Source organism: Podarcis bocagei, assembly GCF_964188305.1.
Source record: "Podarcis bocagei genome assembly, chromosome: 18".
NCBI lineage: Eukaryota > Metazoa > Chordata > Lepidosauria > Squamata > Lacertidae > Podarcis > Podarcis bocagei.
Genome location: NC_138144.1, coordinates 175,246 through 197,136, shown reverse-complemented (window position 1 = coordinate 197,136; position 21,891 = coordinate 175,246). Strand labels below are relative to the sequence as shown.

The window sequence follows — 21,891 nt, the reverse complement described above, 5'->3', positions numbered from 1 at the left end:
GCGGGTCCGAGGGGGCGGGAGCAGCAAGTGGGGACAAGGCAGCCTTTCCCCCCTCCTACAGCACAACAGCCTCTTCCCCAACCACCAGCCTTGGGCCAAAGGGGTTCGGGTTCATAGGAACCGCGGTCCAAGAAAAAACCTGGAATGGGGGGTGCAGGGAATGTAGAAGCTGGACAGGGGAAACCAGCCTTCCAGATGTTGGCTAGGCTCCCAACAGCTGGCTGCTGAAGGGATCTGGAGCCCCAGAAGACCCAAGGGGGCAACAAGTTCCCCCTCCCCGTGTTGGAAGGGAAGGCAAGAGTCCTGCTCCAGAGTAGGCCCATTGAAACAGGCCGCCCTACGCCAGCCACGTCAGTTCATTTCGGGTTACAGAGGCTGCATCTGAACTCTACGCGGAGAGGATACTGCAGTCACGGCTACCCCCCCTTCCACCCCAAAAAGCTGGGAGCTGTAGTTTTCAGGGTGCCGAGAGCTCTTAAGAGACACCCCGCCTCCCTCAATTCCCCTTAGGATTTCCAGGCGGCATTATGATCTCTCTTTTAGCGCTTGGGAATTCTCCTCTTGCAACCTTTGACCCTGTCAGCATTTCCCAAAACTTGGGCCCTGTGTGTGTTTTCCAGGACTACAACTCCCATCCTCCCTGGCTAGCAGGACCAGTGGGTCGGGGAGCGCTGAAAGTATGCTGAGAGTTGGTAGGGGACCCCGATTCCCTTTGCAGAGCCTACCCTTCCCCCCGTTTTCTGGGAAGAGGGGCTGGCTCTGTGGTGGAAATCTGTGCCTCCTATTCCCAGCTCTCAGCGTCCTTGACAAACAACGCTTCCCATAATCCTTTAGGGGAACCTATGGCTGCTTAAAGTGCAATGGTGCTGCCGTGGCTATTCAGTGCAGACGGGGCCGGAATCTGACTTCCTGCCCTGCAAAGTACAGAAAGCCAAAGCTCACAAATTCCCAATTGCAAATCAGTTGCGTCGACACAACTGGGTCTGGAAGATCAACAGGACTGGATCAGACTGGTGGACTTGACTGGGGACGGTGGTTCCACAAAAGTGGACCTGTGTAATTTGAAAACGTCCAGAGACCCAAGTTTGGGGAACGCAGCCCTAAGTGGTCTGCGCCATCAAGGACCCAAACATGCTCCCAGAGGGTATATGTCAGGGCAAAGAGGAAGCTGCGTTATACAGAATCCCATGTCGCTCAGGACTGTCAACACTGACTGGCAGCAGCGGTCCAGGGTTTCCAGCTCTGTGCAGATCACAGAAACTGAACCCGGGACCTGTCACTGGAAGAAACTTAAGACACTGGCCCTCATTGGCCAAATGGAAAGGATGGAGTTGCCTGTGATGGTGAACCCACTCTGGGAATTGTAGCTCCGTGAGGGGATGGGGGTCTCCAGTTCCCAGGGATCTTTGGGGAGGGGTTTTGGAGTGCTTTAAATGCTGCCCTACAGTTCCCTGGAAAGAAGAGTTGATTGTTAAACCGATTTGGGAACTGTAGCTCTGCAAAGGGAAGAAACTACTATTCCCATGTTTCTTTGGGGGGAGTGCGGGCAACTCTCACTCTTTAAAGTGGTGCGATACTGCTTTAAACGGGGATTAATCCGAGGAGGAGTTTAGCGGCTGCTTCTGTTGCCAACCTCCCTTCCTCGGCCCGCCTTATTCTCGTTCATCTTATTAAATACGGTGTTGTTGTTGTTTTTAAAAAAGAGAATAACCTACAAGCAACTGAAAAACCGTGTATGTTAACATTTTCTTTAAATAAATAAAAAAAACCCCAAACGCACGCTCACACGCACATGAAACATAAATAAAACCACCAGCAGCACAAAGCACGGCACGGCAAGAGGACCTCCAAACACACACACACACACTTCAGAGTCTACTTCTATTTACAGGGAACGGGCCTTGGGGATTGCATTTCCTTTTTCCTGTACACCAAGGAAGACGGGAGGAGGACCGGACAGGGGTTTTTGCAGGGGAAAAGAAGGGAGAGAGAAAGAAAGAGAGAGAGACACAAGCCATCCTCTGCAGGGCAGCGGTGGGAATCAAGGAAAGCTCTCCTGGCGGCATTTTGGCCACGCCGGACTGGCAAGGAGGGTCTTTGCCCTCCCTGGCTAGCCAGCCTGCGAGGCCAAAAAGTTTGGAAAGCTGGGAGATCTGTGTCCAGACAAATCGGAGGCCAGGAGATCCCCACAACTGCAAATTGAGCCGTTTCCTAGATTGTGCCTGTCGTATGAAAGCATACAGAGCCAGGCGGCGTTTTCTACGCTGCCGAAGGAGGCTTCAGAAGGGAGATCTGCAGACCTCCAGATTTTCTGGGGTTCCCAACTCCCTCGCTGACCGCCAGCCACACTGGCTAGCAGGTCAGGAGCTGGACGTTGCCTGGAGGGCCGGAAATGTCCTGCCCTGAAGATGCCACAATAGCCACACGCCGCCTCTTCGGGAGGAAGAGAGACGGAGAGGACTGATTTGGGGGAGGAAGGACCCCACAACTGCACAGCCGGAGGGGCAGGCACGGAAGCAGGTGTGGGCCTCCCCACTAGCGGCGCTGCAGGACCAATCCTGCTTTGGAGAGAGGCCAAATGGGGAGGGCGGCAGCTGCAGAATTGAAACACGGGGGCTTAAGTAATTCGGCTTCACAGGAGTCAGACCGTTGGGTCTGTCTCGCTCGGTATATTGTCTACACTGACCGGCAGTGGCCCTCCAGGCAGCGGCGGGGGGGGGGGTTGTTTCCAACTCCACCTAGAGATACCACTGGGGACTGAGGACCGGAGGGCAGGTGCTCTACTGCTGAGCAACGGCCCAATTGATTTCAACGAATATGCCTTGTGAGGAATGAAGTCACTGGTCCATTTAGCTTAGCGCTGCGCCCACTGGCTGGCAGCATCTCTCCGAGGTTTCTTTCCCCCAGCCTTACCTGGAGCCGAGACCAGGGACCGGAACAGGGAGAACTTCCTTCGGCACAGAAAGCAGCCGCTCTAACCGAGGAGTCAAACTCTTGCAGCAACGGCAGGTCCAGGCATGGGGTGCCTGCTCTGCTCTCTTCAACAAGACGGGGGGTGTTTTTTGGGGGGAGACACACAGAATGCATGGACAAAAGAACCAGCAAAGGAAGGCGGAGGAGGAGGAGGAAGAAAGAGGAACAGCGGTGGACACCCAGATTTGCCAAACCAAGAACAGCTACAAATCGAGAGGCGTGTGGTCCAATAAATAAATAAATAAATAGCATAAAGAAGAACCCAGAACAGTGGAAACAGCTTCCTCTCGACGCTGACCACCTGCCTCCCCAGCCCGCCCCACAAAGAAAAGACGATCCACACAGAGAAGACAGGCAGGGGGCTTAATTCTCACCCCTCCCTTAAAGGAGAGCGAGGGGAGGTGGTTTGTTTTTAAGCTTTGACACCCCTCCTAGGTTTGGGGTCTCGTCCCCCCCACCCCCACCCCAAAAACCAACAACCCCACAAAGGATAAAGCAATGGGATGAGTCAATGGGGGTGGGGAGATGGCTAGGCCAGGACTCCATAGTTACTCGGGAGGTGGCGGGGGGGGGGGGAGAGATGAGGCAGGCAAGGAGGAAGGTGCGGCAGGAGGGGGGCAGGGGAGGTTTGGGGGGCTCCGCCTGGGAGTCTCTTCAACAGGCACAGTCCTGGTGCGGGGGGGCTTGCTGGTCGGTCAGCTGCGGACCCTGCTTGGCCCCAGTGACGGCGGGGTCGGCCGTGTCCAGCGACTCGGACATCTTTTCGCAGATAATGTCCACCAGGCGCTCAAAGGTCTGCTTGACGTTGATGTTGTCTTTGGCGCTGGCCTCAAAGAACTCGAACCCTGGCACAGAGGGGAAGGGGGGGGTGCAAAAATGAAATAAAATAATGAACACAGAGAGAGACAGAGAGCAGGGGGGGCAGGAAATGCAGGAGAGCCCCAGAAGGAGAAACAGGGATCTCAAAACGCCTAACAGGACCCCCGACAAGGCAGAGACCCTCCTCCCTTGGCCAAACACAAGAGGGGGGGAGACAGAGACAGAAACTGCCCCCTACCTGAGGGTGAACCTCTCCCATATTCCCCTGCCTCATATTCCCCCCCTTCTTCTCCTTCCATCATTAACACCATCCTCATCCTGAATCGTCTGATTATTATTATGATGATTATTATTATTATTGTAACTGTTCGCATTATTTCATTTATATGCAACCAATCAGGGCGGCCCCCGACAGAACATTAAAAACACAACAAAGCTGCCTTGTGGAAGATGGGAGCCAGCTTGTTTTCTGCTGCTCTGGAGGGCAGAACCTGAACTCATGGCTTCAGGTTCCAAGAAAGAACTAAATATCAGGCAGAACGTTCTGACAGTAAGAGCCGTTTGACAGTGGAAGAGTCTCCCTCCTTGGGAGGGTGTGGCCTCTCCTTCCTTGGAGGTTTCCAAGCAGAGCTTGGGTGGCCATCGGTCTGGGATGCTTTAGCCGAGATGCCTGCATTGCAGGGGGCTAGACTGGATCCAGGGCCCCTTCCAACTCAAACAATTCTATGAATCACCATTCATTATTGTTATCATACCACTTAGTATTGCAGTGGCACCTCGGTTTTTGAACGTCTCAGAAGTTGGATGTTTTGGATGTCAAACTCCAAAACCCGGAAGGAAATGCTTGGGTTTTCAAACGCTTTTCCGAAGGCAAACATGCTATGCGGCTTCCATATTGAGTTTAAAGGTCAAGGGACCCCTGACCATTAGGTCCAGTCGTGGACGACTCAGGGGTTGCGGCGCTCATCTCGCTTTACTGGCCGAGGGAGCCGGCATACAGCTTCCGGGTCATGTGGCCAGCAGGACTGAGCCGCTTCTGGCGAACCAGAGCAGCGCACGGAAACGCTGTTTACCTTCCCGCCGGAGTGGTACCTACTGATCTACTTGCACTTTGACGTGCTTTCAAACTGCTAGGTTGGCAGGAGCAGGGACCAAGTAACAGGAGCTCACCCCGTCACGGGGATTCGAACCGCCGACCTTCTGATCGGCAAGCCCTAGGCTCTACTTCCAGAAGTAAATGCTTCGGTTTCCGAACGCTTTTCGCAAGTCGAAAGGTCTTCCGGAATAGATTACGTTTGAAAACCAAGGTGCCACTGTCTTTTAGCCACCACCACCACCAATTATTAATATTACCATCATTATTTTTATCACCGTTGCTTTTATTACTCTCCTCTCCATCGTTCTTATTACACTAATACGCCCTTTTCCTCCAAAGAGCACAAGCCGCTGCTCATGGGCCTCCCCCCCCCATCGTCACAACAAACCTGCGAGGCAGCCTAAGCCATCCTTGGCGGCTCAGAAGAAACCTTGCAAAGCCCTGAAGCCTCTCCCCCTCCTGGATTCCTGCTTTCCCATCTCTCTCTCATTCCCACAACCCCCAGAGCGCCTTCTTCCGGCTGCCGACTCACCCAGGTGCTCGGCTAGCTGGCGGCCCCGCTCCGACGAGACGACCCGCTCGTCCTCCATGTCGCACTTGTTCCCCACCAGCAGGACCTGGGCATTGTCCCATGAGTAGGTCTTGATCTGGGTCGACCTGGCGGAGAGACGGAAGCAGCAAGGGGGGTCACGGGAAGACTGGACAGCCAAAAAGACCACTCACCGCCTCCCCTTCCTGTGGAGCTTCTAAACCAGTGATGGCCAAACTCGGCCCTCCAGCTGTTTTGGGACTGCAACTCCCATCATCCCTAGCTAACAGGACCAGTGGTCAGGGATGATGGGAATTGTAGTCCCAAAACAGCTGAGGGGCCCTTCCAATGACTGGACTATGTGCTTCAGAAGCTGAGAGATCTCTGGCCTCCATCTGGGCTAGCAAAGAGCAGCCTTAAGTCTCTTTCTCCCCCAGAGTACACTTCTGTATTGCCCGCACTCAGGGTGGATTTGATTTAAATCAAATCGATTTAAATCACGATTTAAATCATTAGTAAGACTTGATTCAAATCACTAGGCAGTAAGACTTGATTCAAATCACTTCTTTTTTTTTACAGAAAGACTCATTCTTGCTGGTATAATCTTAATATTTACAACCAGAGGAAGGCTTCCTTTTTGGAATAATAAATTTTCAGAGTCGTTTTTTACTGATTTGGTTACACTATTAGAAATACATTGACAGATAATTATGAAATCATGATGAGGTTTAATAAGTCAAGAGTTTCTATTTGGACAACTTTTCTGCTGTACTTTGTTGGAAGGAGGAAAATAATCAATTCCTTAATAACAATTTAAACAATTTATTTAACTAGAACAATAACGTTATAGCATGTACACGGAAAAATACAGTATATCTTGGTATTGTTACAGTGAGGCTATTATTGGATTATAATGGAAAATTAGTAAACATTATTATCAAAAAGATGAATAATAGTGCAGAGGCTGGTGACACCCCCCTCCCACCCCCAGGGTCTCCCCCGGGACTCACCAGTCCTGGACGGCGTTGAAGGACTCCTCGTTGGTGATATCGTACATCAGGATGAAGCCCATGGCTCCCCGGTAGTAGGCGGTGGTGATGGTCCGGTATCGCTCTTGCCCGGCCGTGTCCTGGGGAAAGGCCAAGAGAGGCTGTTACAGAGGGGCCTGGCAGGATCAGGCCCCCAATTCTGTCCCCACATCAGCCGGAAGGAGCTCTTTCTTGGCGGAGAAATGGGGCGGCTCTTTCAACCACATTGAAAGATCACACCTGAAGGCAGCCCTGTTTAGGGAAGCTTTTAATCTGTGATGTATTACTGTATTTTAATATTTGGTTGGAAGCCGCCCAGAGTGGCTGGGGTATAAATAATAAATAATAATAATAATAATAATAATTATTATTATTATTATTATTATTATTACTACTACTACTACTACTACTACTCCTTTTTTCCCTTAGCGAGGGACCCTGTGAGGCGGGCCCTTTCCTTACCCAGATCTGCAGCTTGATCCGCTTGTCGTTGCGGTAGATGGTCTTGACTTTGAAGTCGATGCCGACGGTGCTGACGAAGGCGGGCGTGAAGGAGTCGTCGGCGTAGCGGAAGAGGAAGGAGGTCTTGCCGACGCTGCTGTTGCCGATGATGAGGATCTTGAACATGTAGTCAAAGTTCTGGTCGGAGGACTCTTTCTGGCCATAGCGGGCGTCGGTGGCAGAGGCCATCTGAGGAGGGAGGGAGGGAGGGCAGGAAAGGTGGTGAGACATGGGGGGGTGACCGGGGTGACCCTCGCTAGCACCCCAGGAGACACCCGTGGAAGCCAGAAAGGATTAAAGAGAAACCAAAGCAAGAGCTCATGCGCTCTCTGTGGGGCTCCCTTGGAAGGTGACCCAGAAACGGCAACTAATCCAGAATGTGGCAGCCAGACTGGGGACTGGGAGTGGAGACCACATAACACCGGTCCTGAAAAACCTACATTGGCTCCCAGGACATTTCCAAGCACAATTCAGAGTGTTGGTGCTGTAAGTCCTCAACGGTCCAGTAGACCTGAAGGAGCATCTCTACCCCCATCATTCAGCCCGGACACCGGGGTCCATCTCCCAAGGGCCTTCTGGAGGTTCCCTCCCTGTGAGAAGTGAGATTACAGGGAACCAGGCAGAGGGCCTTCTCAGTGGTGGCACCCTCTCCCATCAGACGTCAGGGAAATAAACAACTATCTGACTTTTAGAAGGCATCTGAAGGCAGCCCTGTTTAGGGAAGTCTTTAAGCTTTAATGTTTTAACATGTTTTTAATATTCTGTTGGGAGCCACCCAGAGTGGCTGGGGTAACCCAGTCAGATGGGTGGCATATTGATAAATTATCATCATCATTAGAGATCTGTTTCTCAAAGGAGCCTCCCTCAAAGGGCTGTTTTGGGCAAAAATAAAATAGTAATGATAACAAGGCTCCCAGCCCTGTCTTTCCCCCTTATCTTAACCATGCAAAAAAGGACCAGCGTCATTAATGGTGCAACAGACTGGGAAGAAAACGAATCCCAGTTTCCGTTCCACATCCACCTTCCTCCACCCACTCCTGCAAAGCAGCTCAAATGCGAGCTGGCAAAAAATGCTTGAGGAGGAGATAAATAATAATGAATATGTGGTTGTTAGTCAAAGTGACACCCAGAGAACGGCCTTCCGCTGGGGGGGAATGTCAATGCGAAGGCAGCAAAGGCTTTCGGCACGGAAGCCTGTTCGGTTCCCCTTTCAAATCCCATCATTCGTTGCCATGTTTTGCCGGGCACGATAAAAAATACAGCATCTCCACCTTTGTAAATAAATGCATGTATTTAAACGTCGGTGGGGATGCATCAACCCCAAGGCAAGTTTTAAGAATCCGGAACAGAGAAAAGGACCGTTCATTTCCGGCCAGGGGCTTTCCACGAATCCGTCGCCATCTTTTCCAATCGAGCCCCCCCCCCATCTCATTCGCCCACTGCCCCAGATCCCTTTCTAACCCTGTGGGATTAAAACCGCTGAGCGAAATAAATTTGCAAATCTCTCTTTGCGGACAGCGTCCACAAAACGCTGCTTCTGGCCAGATTTCCCCGGGAGTCTGGGGGTGGGGAGGGCCGCAGCCCTATTAAACGGCCCTTCAACCCGCACGCTTTGTTCCACGGCCTACTTTTCCTTCTGCATAACCCTTTTAGCTAATTAAACGGCCAGCCGCTCGCATCAGGCAAATCTTGGGGCCGCTGAGCCGTTCCTACAGGAGGCGTCAAAGCGACCTAAACCGGGATTTTATGGGAGGGGGAGACACATTTGCACACTCAGGCCGGGGAGGATTAAATAAATAAAAAACCCAGATCCTAGTTAGCGGTATTTTCGTGCATCGGGGGGGGGGGGTCCCCAAGCTGCGTTGGGAAGGATGCTTCCCCCGGTTCACCCCAAACCTCCAGGAATTTTAATTCTGGCAAAGAAGCTAAACCCCCAAAAAGGATAACAAGGAAACAGGATTAAGTGAGATCAAGGCAAGAGACGGGCAGCTTGCTTTTGCCAACGCAAAACTCCTTATTTCCTTCGAAGAAATGGAGAGATGCCCTCCCCACCACAGATGACCGACAACTTGCGCCCCCCCCCACTGCCTGCCTGTTTGTGGCATGTAGGATTAACACCACCAGATAAAAGGGTGACTAATTTGGGAAGAGTCTGGATACGGGAAGAGGGCTGATCTGCCTTTTTCAGGCTACGGCTATCTCAAGCCCTGACTGCAGTGGGGTGTCAACGCAGCGCCCCTCCTTCAGATGCCGTTGCACTACAAAGCCCATCATCCTTCTCCTTCAGCGGCACTGGCCGATGGGAGTTGTAGTCCAAAAACGCCCCAGGTATTCTTGCACATCGAATCACACTTTCCCCCTTCTTCCCAGCAAGGGAGAAAAAATTGTGCCTTTGTGAGCAGGCAAAGGAGAAGAAGAGCCACGTTTTCCTGCGTCAGAGGAGGCGGTCCGGAAAGCTAAATTTGCCCACGCGGGATGTTCTGTCCCTGGTATCGGGAACAGGCTGCCTGCCGGCTGCGATCCTGCGGGGTCTGCTTCCTTCTGCAACCCCGACGACACACACAGAGGGGTAAAAGAAGCTGTCTTATGTGGAATCCAGACCAGCTTGCCTACCTAGCTCAGTGAAGCCTGCTCTGACTGCCAGCAACGGCTTCCCAGGTGGATGAACGTGGGACCTGAATGCAAAGCAACTGCATTCAAACTTTCACGGGGGGGGGGAGGAAACGCCCTGCTTTCAGCTCCCTCCCCACCCAGAATGGGGACCCCCACCCACTGATCTTGCTTACAGGAAATGAATATAGGCTGCATGGCATATTATTGTTGTTGTTATTGCTATTATTATTTATTGAATTTATATACCGCCCTATACCTGGAGGTTATCAGGGCAGTTCACAGAATAAAATCAAAATATAAAAATACATAAAATAAAAACAACAACATATCCATGATTATAACAATGTTACATGTCTCCTCTTTCTTCCAAGGATGACTGAAGTAAGATTACAGCCGTTTCACTGCATAACTCACATTTGCCCCAAGAATTGTTCTGATAATAATGATAATATTATTATCTGCTCTGTATCCCATATTTCCTCTGAGGATTACTCGATATAGATATCTCCTCTTCCAAGGATGATCGAAATAATATTATGGTTATTTATTACATAACTCACATTTGCTCCAAGAATTGCTGTAATAATCATAACATTGTAATTTATTGTGTATTCCGTATTTCCTCTGAGTTCTCACATATTAAAATTGTTTATTAGATATCCATATTTATGTAATTATTCCACTTCAACTAGGCCTTTGGCTGATTTGACATCCAATGCCCTTTTAAAATGTGTTGGGGAGTTGGGGCGCGATTGGATTGCTCTCATTTTTATTTTTATTCTGCATGTTGTGGTTTTATATTGCGATTTTATCTTGTGAACTGCCCTGAGACCTGCGGGTATCAGGCGGTAGACAAATTTACTTAATAATAAATATATTTATTGCCTGGCCAACCACTCCTCCCAGAATTCCTCTAATAATGCAGAAAACAACTATTCTACTTATTATGCAGCGTCTCAAACATTGTAAATATTTGTTGCATTTCCTCCAGGACGCTTAATTTGCTCCCACCCTCCTCTTCCCCATTTCATCATCACAACAACCCTGAGAGGCAGGACAGGATGAGAAGACACTCAACAGCCTCCAAGGTCACCCGGCGCATGGCTGAGCGGCGATTTGAACCCGGGCCCTCGCCTGCCTTGCTTCCCCCTATCCTGCCCTCCCCGCCGGCCCTGCGTGGCCCCAAGGGCCACACTGTGCGCTGTGCAATTGTCCCAGGGGCCGCACGGCCTCACGGTGGGTGGGGCCAGGAGCGGGAGGAGCCACCAATGCAAATCTTGCCTCCAAGAGGCCTGGTCCGAGAGCAACATTCCAGCCAGTCCAAAACCAAGAGGAGGGTGCCAAGGGCCTGGTAAGAGAGGCCCCGGGGCCGCATGCGAGATTCGATCGAATCCTGCCCAATGCAATCTAACAGCCGACAACAACGGAGGCGGATCCTCAAGCAGCAGGGCCCCATCTCTTTGCCTGTCCGCAGATAGACTGCTCCTGAAGAGGGGGCTCCGCCTGAGCCACCCACAGGCCCTCTCCTCCTCCCCACACATTTGGGACACACACACACACAGCCCACTTTTAAATGCCACCCAGGCAGGGCCGGATTGAGGTCTGATGCGGCCCTCAGCTCCTGAAGGTAACGGGGCCCTTTCTATGTCCAGCTGTTCTTTGTCCACTACAAATTGTCGCTGTTTTTGGTGCTGAATATATGCTAGATGGTCATTGATGGACCTCATAGGCATCTCAAGCCATTTGCACATGCAGAGTGTCGGCACCCTATATATAGAAAGGAGCAAAGCAGGGATCTTTGAGGGAGCAGGCGGGGCCCATGACTTACATCCCAGGAGCCGACACAACATAAAACACAGTTGCTGGATGTAGGTTTTCTTTCACTTGTTATGTTATATTTTGGAAATGGACATCCAGTTTTTTCTCCCTTTAATTTTTTGGGGGGCCGCCAAGAGAGTGGGGCCCTAAGCTAGAGCTTGCTGAGCTTCGACGTAAATCGGGCCCTGCACCCAGGCTAACAGCCATCATCAGCCCCGGTCCCCGCAGAAAAGATGTCGATCTTGGCGACATCAATAGGCCCCAGCTTCCTGGTTGCCCTTGGCACCCGGGCATCAATCATTCATATGCCAGGCGTTGCGTGGCAGCCCTTTGGCCTGGACAGCCGTCCATCAACAGGACACACGCTCCTTTCTCCCCCTGCACAAATCTGATCCAGTTGCAAACGGATGAAAACCAAGAGGATAGGAGGTGGAATTGCAAAAAAGGGGGCACATTCTGGAAGCAAGGGATGTGTGCGATGCTTCAATAGGTCTACTCCGAGTAGGGCTAAGGCTGGCCCAATCCATTCCATTTTCTCTCCTTCCCGTGCAAAAGGCAAGGAAAGCACCCCAAACCATCATCTCCTTGCCTACATTCAATGCTGCATCGCTCACCCCCGAAAAGCACGCAGTGGCTTGCAATTATGGTCTGCCAAAGGGGGTGGGGGTGGGGAGGGGATCCAAAAAACGTGAATGAATTGCCTCTCTCCGCCTTGATTTTTCGTTTTTTAGCTTTGCAACTGGCAAGCTCTCTCTGCATCAGAGGAATTGGAAAAGGGGGCAGAGGGAGAAAGAAAAAAAACCATCTTAAGCTCGTTCTTCTCATCCGAAAGGTGAGCTCCTGCCAAAGCGATTCGGATCCAGCTCCTTACAAAACGCAGAGGTTTGGGAAGGGTTTTTTTTTGCTTTTTTGAGTTGAGGTTTTTGCTTTTTTTGCAAAAAGCAGCCTCCCCCCCCCCCTTGCAAATAAGGCCCACCAGATCTGGCTCCTTTTCCAACCTGCGCTGCTCGCTCCCCCCCCCCGTCCCTCCTTTCCCAATCCGCCTGTTTACCATCTGCATCGCCGAAGCCTCTTTTGCCAGGCCAGCATTTCCAGCTTAGCCCATCGCCGCCCATGGCCAGAAAATGCATAATAAAAAAGGAAAGCACCGCTCCCGTTAGCAAGCCAGCATCATCCCTGTCCAAAACACCTCCATTTTTAATTATATCTTTTTGGTAAAGAATCCAGCGCTTTAGGCTTGGCTTTTTTTCTCTCCCTCCCCCCCTGCAATTTTGCATCTTCTTTTTTGCATGTGTCAAATGAAGGTTACCAGCCCCCCCCCCCCGAGACGCGTTCTTTCGCATGCAATGCAGGGATGCAAAAGGTGCAATGCAGGAAAGGGGAAAAGACGGCCCCGGGGGGGGGTGCAAAGCTTGGGGGGGTTGCCCAAGGCGCGCACTCACCTCGGGAACGCGCTTCGGGTCTAGCAGCAAATGCAGCAGCAGCACAAGCGGCGCGAGGCGACGGCACCTGCCTGCAGAACCCGGGCTGACGTCACCAGCGCTCCGAAAGGGGAGGGCGGCTATGCAAATAGGGCGGGTGACGTCAGGGAGCAAGGCGCCGCCTCCGCAGCTCCTGGAGGCGGGATGGGTGGGAGCTGCCATCCCGCCACGCGATTGGAGGATCGCCTAGGATTGGCAGCCCCGTCACCAGCTCGCTTGAAACCCAACGGGGCTGATTTCTCAGGAGAGAAGCCTCGCGAAACCTCGCGAGATTTCTTTCTCCCGCCATTTTTTCCCCCTTACCCCCCCAGGCGTATCTATGGCGAGGCAAATCACGTGACCCTGAGGGAAAATTATTTATTCTTAAATTCTATTTTTATTCGAGGGCTATTAAGCTATTAAGCCCTCGAATAAATGCTGGTCCTGAGGGGAATTTATTTATTCTTAATTCTGTTTTTATTCAAGGGCTATTAAGCCCCCTCAGAGTCATTTCAATGCTGCTCATCCAGAAATAAATCCCGTAAAGCAGAAGAAGAGAGACCAGAGGGGAATTTCTGACCAATTTTCCACCTCAGGATAGTCTGCTGTTGTGCTTTTCTGTTCAATTATCACCATGGTTTTTATCTCACCAAAAATGCTCGCCTGACGTTTCAGACAAAAATAAAATACAATGCCACATATAGAAGCCCGCTGGTGTCAAAGCCATTATATAATCCACAAATCTATGAGGAACGATGCTGGAGATTGTTCTGGCCATATAAGATCAATTATGGATTGAGGGGTTTTTTAATAATAATAATATCAAGCCAAATACACGTTTATTGCTGCTGTTATGATGAAAACATCCATCTTTCAACATGGCAGCCCTTAAAACTTTGGAACTCCCTGCCTCTTGACACGATTGACATTTTATTCTGGGTTTTATTTGGTGCCTTAATGTATCTCGTCAACCGCTTTGAGATTCTTTCCTTAAAAACATAAAGAGGTACAGAAATGAAATTAATAATAATATGATGCCAACATTATGACACCACTCGTATTAGCTTTCAAAAGCTTCCCCCCCCATTTTATCTGTGTTCCATTGATAATTTCTTTTTTAAAGAAAAATATTGTATTTTCCCCATTTCTCATTTTACCGTGTTTCTCCATCTGAACAAAACCCAAAATTTCCTTCAACTTCCCTCCTCCGCTCTTCTCTGCGGTTCCTTGTTTTATATCACCACTTCCAACCTGTTTATAAATGTCATCTTTTTGCTCTCCAGAAGTTTATTTTTTACGCCTCATGTTTATGTCAAGCCTGCTAAACTTTTTAATCGCTTACAGTAATAGCACTATTGTTATAAGAAAAAACACCCGTATAGAGTCCTTATTTAGGGCTGACCAAAATTGTTGAGCTTTTAAGGATTGAAGAGTTGTTGAACTTTTTATACAATTTTACACCAAAGTTGTTGAGCTTTTAGGATTGAAGAGTTGTTCAGCTTTTTTTTGGGGGGGGGGATTTGACCCCAGGACATATACTGCCACGGGGGCTGAATGATGATGATGATGATGATGATGATGATTATTATTATTATTATTATTAATTTATACCCTGCCCACTCTTGGCTGCTTCCCAAAAAATTAATATTAAAATACTATAATACATTGAACATTTAAATCGACCGGCGGGCAGGATTAGGCCCCCCCACTGGACTTTGGACATGCCTGCATACAAATACTGCAAGGGATTTATGTATAAATGGGGGGGGGGTTGCCCCTCCAGCAGATCTCATGCACATGCCGCCCACTACCAAAACCAGCACCATCCCTTGGGTGACTTGTCTCCACCAAACCCTTCATCCCCGTTTCTTCCTGTCTCTTCCAAGGGCCTTTGCTGCACGATACACCAAATGATCCATGTCTCTCTGGACTGGCTCCCTGGGGAAACTTCAGAGGTTCATCTAGACCTGTGAGCCCCTCGGCCTGAGGGATCATCCCTGGCCTCCCGAGGGCGCATGCAGAGATCACAAGCCCAGATGGAGACCAAAGGGGGGGGGGATGAACTGGGCTGGGAAACAGGGAAATGGGAATACAGTGGTGCCCCGCAAGACGAATGCCTCGCAAGACGGAAAACTCGCTAGACAAAAGGGTTTTGCGGTTTTTGAGCTGCTTCGCAAGACAATTTTCCCTATGGGCTTGCTTCACAAGACAAAAACGTCTTGCGTTTTTTGCAAGTTTGTTTCCTTTTTCTTAACACCGTTAATACAGTTGCGACTTGACTTCGAGGAGCAACTCATAGAACGTGGTGTGGTAGCCTTTTTTGAGGTTTTTGGTGATTTTTGAAGCTTTTCCAAAACTTTCCCGACACCGTGCTTCACAAAACGAAAAATTCGCTAGACGAAAAAACTCGCGGAACGAATTAATTTCGTCTTGCGAGGCACCACTGTATCTCTTTTGTTCCACTTGATGGGTGTTTGGTGGAGGGCAAGGAGAACCCTTCCATGATGGAGTTTGTGGGGGGGGGGTGTAACATGGGGATGAGCAGCTCATCCAAGTTTGGGTTCTCTTTTGTTCTGGGCTTCCATCTTGTTCCACCTGGGGGCAGGTGGGAGTCCTGGCGCGACCGTCTTCCATCAAGACCAAGCCGACTGGCTGCTCTTTTGCTCTGGGATGCCTTGTTTTTTGTCCAAGGAGCCCTCAGATTTCTCCCTTAACAGATACACCACAGAGGGAGGCAGGTCGACAGCAGAAATCCTGCCGGCCAGGAGACCTCTTGCTGGGTTGACCTGGCTGAGAGCCCGGCCCTCCTTTGGTGAGGATCCATCTTAATTCCCCTCTTCACCCCCAAGGTGCCCTCAAGGCAGGATTGGGGGCAGGGGGGAGACAAGGGGGAAGCTTTTCCCCTCTCCATCCCAACTGCAGAGGAAGAGTTGAGGCCCCGGAAAGAGTCCAAAGGGCTTCCGGACTCTCTTCCTGCCCTGTTTCAGGCATGTGGCTCATATACTTATGGAGGTGTCTGCCTGGTACGTTTAGGAACATTTATTTGACACCTTAGCTCTTCTAATTCTCATAACATTAGTTATGCTTCTTAATTAGTCCTTGAGCATCACCTGAGTCGCAGCATCTCTTTGGCTTGGCGCTTGCTGGTCATTTTCTGACAGGAAATTTCCCTCCTTTTAATCAAATAGCTCTAGCACTTTATGAAACTGGTTCTTCTGTGTCTCTGGGTACGTTTCTCTGTGGGCTTTCACTTCGTATCACGACGCTGCCACCAATTAATATGGGCGCAACAGCCCTTTCCCCCCTGGCGCCGTTGGGCTGTTCTCTCGCTTCAAAATGGAGGCCCGCCTCACAGACCACCACTTCTGCTCAACTTTATGCTTCTCTTTCTCTCCTTCAGCTTTAGCCAAGTCCCATCTCAGTCTCCTCATCTCTCATTCAGGGGGAGGATTTTCCTCAGATGCAGCAGCTCTGCACTGGGTCACCCTGAGTCTCTTTCGCTTGGCGCTTGCTGGTCATTTTCTGACAGGAAATTTCCCTCCTTTTAATCAAATAGCTCCAGCACTTTATGAAACTGGTTCTTCTGTGTTCTCTGTGGGATTTCACTTGGTATCATGGCGCTGCCACCCATTCCTATGCAACGGCCTCTCACTTCCACCAGTTCCCTCCAACTCCCTCAGATGGTCTTGGAGGGACTTTTGTGAGGTAAAACTTCACCATGAGGAGTCTCCGGCAGGATTTGTTCAAACGAAGAAGAAGTCCATGACCCGGGGGGATGAGACTTTGGAGACCTCAGCTCTTCCAAGGTTCTTTCCCTTCAAGCTTTTCTCCCTTGTTTTGCGCTTCATCCTCTGGCTCTGAAGAAGGGGGTCCTTCCTTCCTTTCTGTCCGTTCCTCCGGAGGGACCTCCAAGTCCCAGACCCAAGAGATCTCTTTCCAGAAGAATCTCTCCCCTCCGGAGGAGACCTCTCTGTCCACCTTCTCTTCCTCCTCTTTCCGCCTCCCAGTTAATTCCTGGCCTGATTACTCTTCTCGGTGCTTTGAGAATTGTAAGCTCTGAGGTAGAAAATCCAGTGGTGCCTCGGGTTAAGAACCTAATTCGTTCCGGAGTCCGTTCTTCACCTGAAACCGTTCTTCACCTGAGGTACCACTGGAGCTCATGGAGTCTCCCGCTGCCACTGGCGCACAATGTCTGTTGTCATCCTGAGGTAAATTCTTAACCTGAAGCACTATTTCTGGGTTAGCGGAGTCTGTAACCCGAAGTGTTTGCAACCCGAGGTGCCACTGTAAATGGGCCAGGCAAACACATGCATAAATATATAAGCCGCATGTCTGAAACAGTACAGGGGAAAAGTCCTGAAACCATTTTGCCTCTCCCAAATGGACCTCAAATGTTTCTTTTGCAAGGACAAAGGAAATGGGGAAACCTCCCCATTGTGTCTTTGCTCACAAATCCTGCCTTAAGGGCCTATCTGTGTGTGAATAGGGTGAGCCTGTGACCTGGGTTCGGGAATTGAGTATTTGCCAGCACAAAGGAACGGCCCAAAAGACGTCTGAAGGCAGCCCTGTTTAGGGAAGTTTTTTAATGACTGGTGTTTTAATGTATTTTTAATCTCCTGTTGGAAGCCGCTCAGAGTGGCTGGGGAAACCCAGCCAGATGGGCGGGGTATAAGTAAATTATTTATTATTATTATTATTATTATTATTATTATTATTATTATTATTATTATTATTATTATTATCTTCCTACCCAACCTCCCTCCTCCACCACCCCCTAATTCCAAAGCCTCTCCTTTTAAACTCTCTGTTATGTACTAAGCTTGGATCCTAGACCAATAGGCAGGTAGGATCCTATAATGCAACCACCTGATTGGCCCAGTCAGACCCCAGGAGGGACACATAATCAACCAGTCAGACGGGACACTGGTTGTGTAAATATTAAAGCCCGGGGTTTGGGGGGGAATTCATTCAATAAAGAGCATGAAATCTGAGTATCTTTCAATCTCCCTCCTGGAAGCACAGCCAATCAGGGGCTGGCAGGAGAAAAAAGCAAAAAGAAACACTTGTGGAACCAACTTTTTCCGTCACAAATGTCCTCTATACTGAAAAGGTCCACTATTTCTATTATTATTATTTTTGGTGCCAGAGGGGAGAATTTGTATCGGTTCATAAATCGGTTTGCAATGTGGCGGAGGATTCTACAGACTTCCCATGTGGCCACAAGGTGGCAACCGAACTCCAATGTTAAGTTTAGGTTTTGGAAACACCCAGGTTGTTGCAAGGATCCTGGAAGAATCCCTTCGCAGCTGCTGCAGAGGGGAGGCACTCTGCACCTGCACAGAGGCACGGGTCCCGGCCTAGCTGCTCCACCCTCCGAGCGCCCCTATTTCCCAGGATGATTTCTCATCTGATCCTGCTTTTCTGCTGTTTAGGGAAGCTTTTAATATTTGATGAACTATTGTATTTTAATATTTTGCTGGAAGCCGCCCAGAGTGGCTGGGGAATAAATAATAATTTATTATATTATTATTATTTCCTTAGCACCTCCCTATTTTCACGGGAGAAATGCTGGAAGGGGGTGGAGTTATGTGGCCCCCCGCACCAAGGAGATAAGTGGCCATCCAACTTTTAGAAGACATCGGTTCTGTTTCTATGTATGTTGGAAGTCGCCTGGAGAGGCTGGGGCAACTGGTCAGATGAGCAGGGTACAAAGAATAAAATATTATCGTCATCATGGAACAGGACATTTCCCTCTCTATGTTGGAGGGTATGCCTTTCATCTGTGCTGCCCTTGCCGTTTGACTTCCCCTGTCTCCATTGCCTCCTTCACACCTCCAGTTTTTTTCTACGTTTCACATGAATTTGCTGTTTTAGGGGTTGTTTTTAAAAGTCTTCCCATCTCATTTTTGACCACATCCAACTTACCAAGGTTCATGGGTCTTACATTCCAGGTTCCTATGCAATATTTTTCTTTACAGCATTGGACTTTCCTTTCGCTTCCAGGCATATCCGCAACTGAGCGTCCGTTTCGCTTTGGCCCAGCCGCTTCATCAGCTCTGAATCTACTTGTCCTTGTCCTCTGCTCTTCCTCAGTGGCATGTTGGACCTGAGGGGCTCATCTTCCAGCGTCAGAACTTTTATATGCCTGTTGTCTTTGTCCATGGAGTTTTCTTGGCAGGGATACTGGAGTGGGTTGCGGTTCCTGCTCCAGGTGGATCACCTTTGGTCAAAACTCTCCACTATGACCCGTCCATCTTGGGTGGCCCTGCACGGCAGAGCTCATAGCTTCTCTGAGTTATTCAAGCTCCTTCGCAAGGCAGTGATCCACAAAGGGATCACTTTGGCCACCTCAGGAGAAGAGAAGACTCCCTGGAAAAGACCCTGATATTGGGAAAGATGGAGGGCACAAGGAGGAGGGGACGACGGAGGACGAGATGGTGGGACAGTGTTTTTGAAGCTACCAGCATGAGTTTGACCAAACTGGGGGAGGCAGTGGAAGACAGGAGGGCCTGGCGTGTTCTGGTCCAGGGGGTCACAAAGAGGCCGACACGACTAAACATTTAAAAGTCTGGAATGGTTTTGCATGACTTCCTATGGGAAAGCGCGCCTTGGTTTTGGAATGCTTTGGTTTTGGAACGGACTTCTGGAATGGATGAAGTTTGAGAATCAAGGGACCCTGTATATATATATGAGAAATGGGAGCTCTTGCAAGCTGGCCCAACTGGCTCCCCAACTGCAGTCCACAAATCCTCGTGGAGACATCTTGAACCGGGCGTTGACATGCATGCAATGAATCAAGGGTGCCGAGGGGAAGCAGCAAGCCGGCAGCAAAGATAAGCTGTCCCACCTTGGGCTTAAATATTTATGTTATTTGGAAGCCGGGCCTGTCAGTGACGGATTTGCAGAGAGGGAAGGAGGGTTGGGGGTGAGCGGGGAAAAGGGGCATTTGTCATCTTCTCCTTGTAAGGCGGCCTTACAAGAAGAACGTCAAAAGCCCCGGCAGAGCCTCTCTTCTTCCGTGAAAGAGTGTATCATAAGACACGGCTTGCCCTCTTGATAAAGACTTGAGGAATGAGATTATCACCCCTCTTTTATCGTCCATTCCAGGTCGCCCAGCCACTGCCCCAGGGTCCTTTCTCCTGGCAGATCAAGATATGAGAAAGAGAGAGAGAGAGAGAGAGAGAGAGAGAGAGAGAGAGAGAGAGAGAGAGAGAGAAAGAAAGAAAGAAAGAAAGAGAAAGAAAGAGGAAAAAAGGAAGAGAAGGAAGGAGGAAAGAAGGAAGGAAAGAGAAGGAAAGAAGGTGAGAGAGAGAGAAGGAAGGAAGCAAGGAGGGAGAAAGAGAGAGAGAGAGAGAGAGAGAGAGAGAGAGAAAGAGAGAAGGAAGGAAGGAAGGAGAAAGAAAGATAGAAAAAGAGAGAGAGAAGGAAGGAAAGAAAGAAAGAAATAAAAGGAAGGAAAGAGAGAGAGAGAGAGAAAAGAAAGGAAGGAAGGAAGGAAGGAAGGAAGGAAGGAAGGAAGGAAGGAAGGAAGGAAGGAAGGGTCCTTCAGGGGTCAGCAAACCTTTTCAGTGGGGGGGGGCAACTATATTGGGGGGGGGGGAATGAACGAATTCCTATGCCCCACAAATAACCCAGAGGTGCATTTGAAATAAAAGGACACATTCTACTCATGTGAAAACACATCCGGGGGCCGGATTGAGAAGGCGATTGGGCCGGATCCGGCCCCTGGGCCTTAGGTTGCCTACCCCAGGTCTAGTCCTCGTGGTTCTGAAGAAAGGAGCTGTCTCAAGAGCAGTGTAGGAAGCCGTGGCTCTGGAGGGCTTTGGGCAGAGTTTCTCCCTAGAGTTGCCCTGAAGGACTGAGCGACTGAAACCGTGTTACGGAAATGACATGGGGGGGGGGGGCACATCTTGAAAGTTGTTGCAATGGTACAACTCTTATGCCTGAGTGTATCCTTTCGACGTGACAGCCCAGGGAAGATGCCTAGCTTCATCAATATGTGGAAAATCCATACTTGAATCCACTCTCCTCATTCCAACGCCATTTGAACCCTGAGAGAAAGGTGAGTTGGGGCTCCACCTCCCTCCATGAACCAAGAAGCAGGAACAGGGCAACCCGCCAGAATTCCCCCAGGGCAACAAGAGACCTCCGCAGAGGCAGGTGTTCTGAAAGCCCATCTCCAGACCAGTGCGGAGGGCAAGGAGATGTCAAGAGTTGTCTTGTTCTTTCCGTGATGGGGACTTCAGAGGCCGGGGGAAAGGTGTCTGATCAAGAGACCTAATGTCAAGCTTGTGTAACCCTTGTATACCCCTCCCCTAGGACACAGGGGGTGCTTTGGTCTAAGCAAGGCACCTCCAACAGGTAGATAGTGATCTACCAGTAGATCACTGGATGTCTGTGGTAGATCACTGGCTCCCCCCCCAAAAGTTAAACGTTTAAATTGCCCTGCACCCCCCACAAACAGGGCTTTCGTCCTCCCTCCCAAAATGGGGCATTTCTTCCTAAAAAAAGCTCAGCAACTTTGACCTGAACCCCCCCAAAAAGCTGGTAGATCACTGCCAGTCTTTAACTGTGAGTAGATCACAGTCTCTTGGGAGTTGGCCGCCCCTGGTCTAAGCCACTGAGCCTCTTGGGCTTGCTGATCAGAAGGTCAGCGGTTCGAATCCACACAATGGGGTGAGCTCCCATTGCTCTGTCCCAGCTCCTGCCAACCTACCAGCTTGGAAGCACACCAGCGCAAGTAGATAAACTGCTGCGGTGGGAAGGTAAACGGCGTTTCCGTGCGCCCTGGTTTCCGTCACGGTGTCCCTCTGCTCCAGAAGCGGTTTCTCCTGCTGGCCACATGATCCAGAAAGCTGTCTGTGGACAAACGCCGGCTCCCTCGACCTGAAAGCGAGGTGAGCGCCGCAACCCCAGAGTCGCCTTGGACAGGACTTCACCATCCGGGGGTCCTTTATTTTCTACCTCTTACCCCTCCCCATTTGTGGCATGCTAGTGATGTAGTGATGATGCCTTAATGATGCCTCTCAAAGTGTATTCTGGGGGAAAGAAGGA

The 21,891-nt window shown here is 50.1% G+C and overlaps 1 protein-coding gene across 1 annotated transcript; it reads right to left on the bottom strand.

Annotated features, from left to right (window-relative positions):
* Positions 1-87: 87 nt before the first annotated feature.
* RAB3A (RAB3A, member RAS oncogene family) lies at positions 88-13,110 on the bottom strand. Its single transcript, XM_081178009.1, has 5 exons — positions 12,820-13,110; positions 6,908-7,135; positions 6,428-6,546; positions 5,421-5,545; positions 88-3,818 (listed from the first exon to the last, which is right to left on the bottom strand). The coding sequence occupies exons 1-5, from the start codon at positions 13,018-13,020 to the stop codon at positions 3,628-3,630; spliced, it is 864 nt and encodes a 287-aa protein (XP_081034135.1). The 5' UTR covers positions 13,021-13,110; the 3' UTR covers positions 88-3,627.
* Between the last annotated feature and the right edge of the window lie 8,781 nt (positions 13,111-21,891).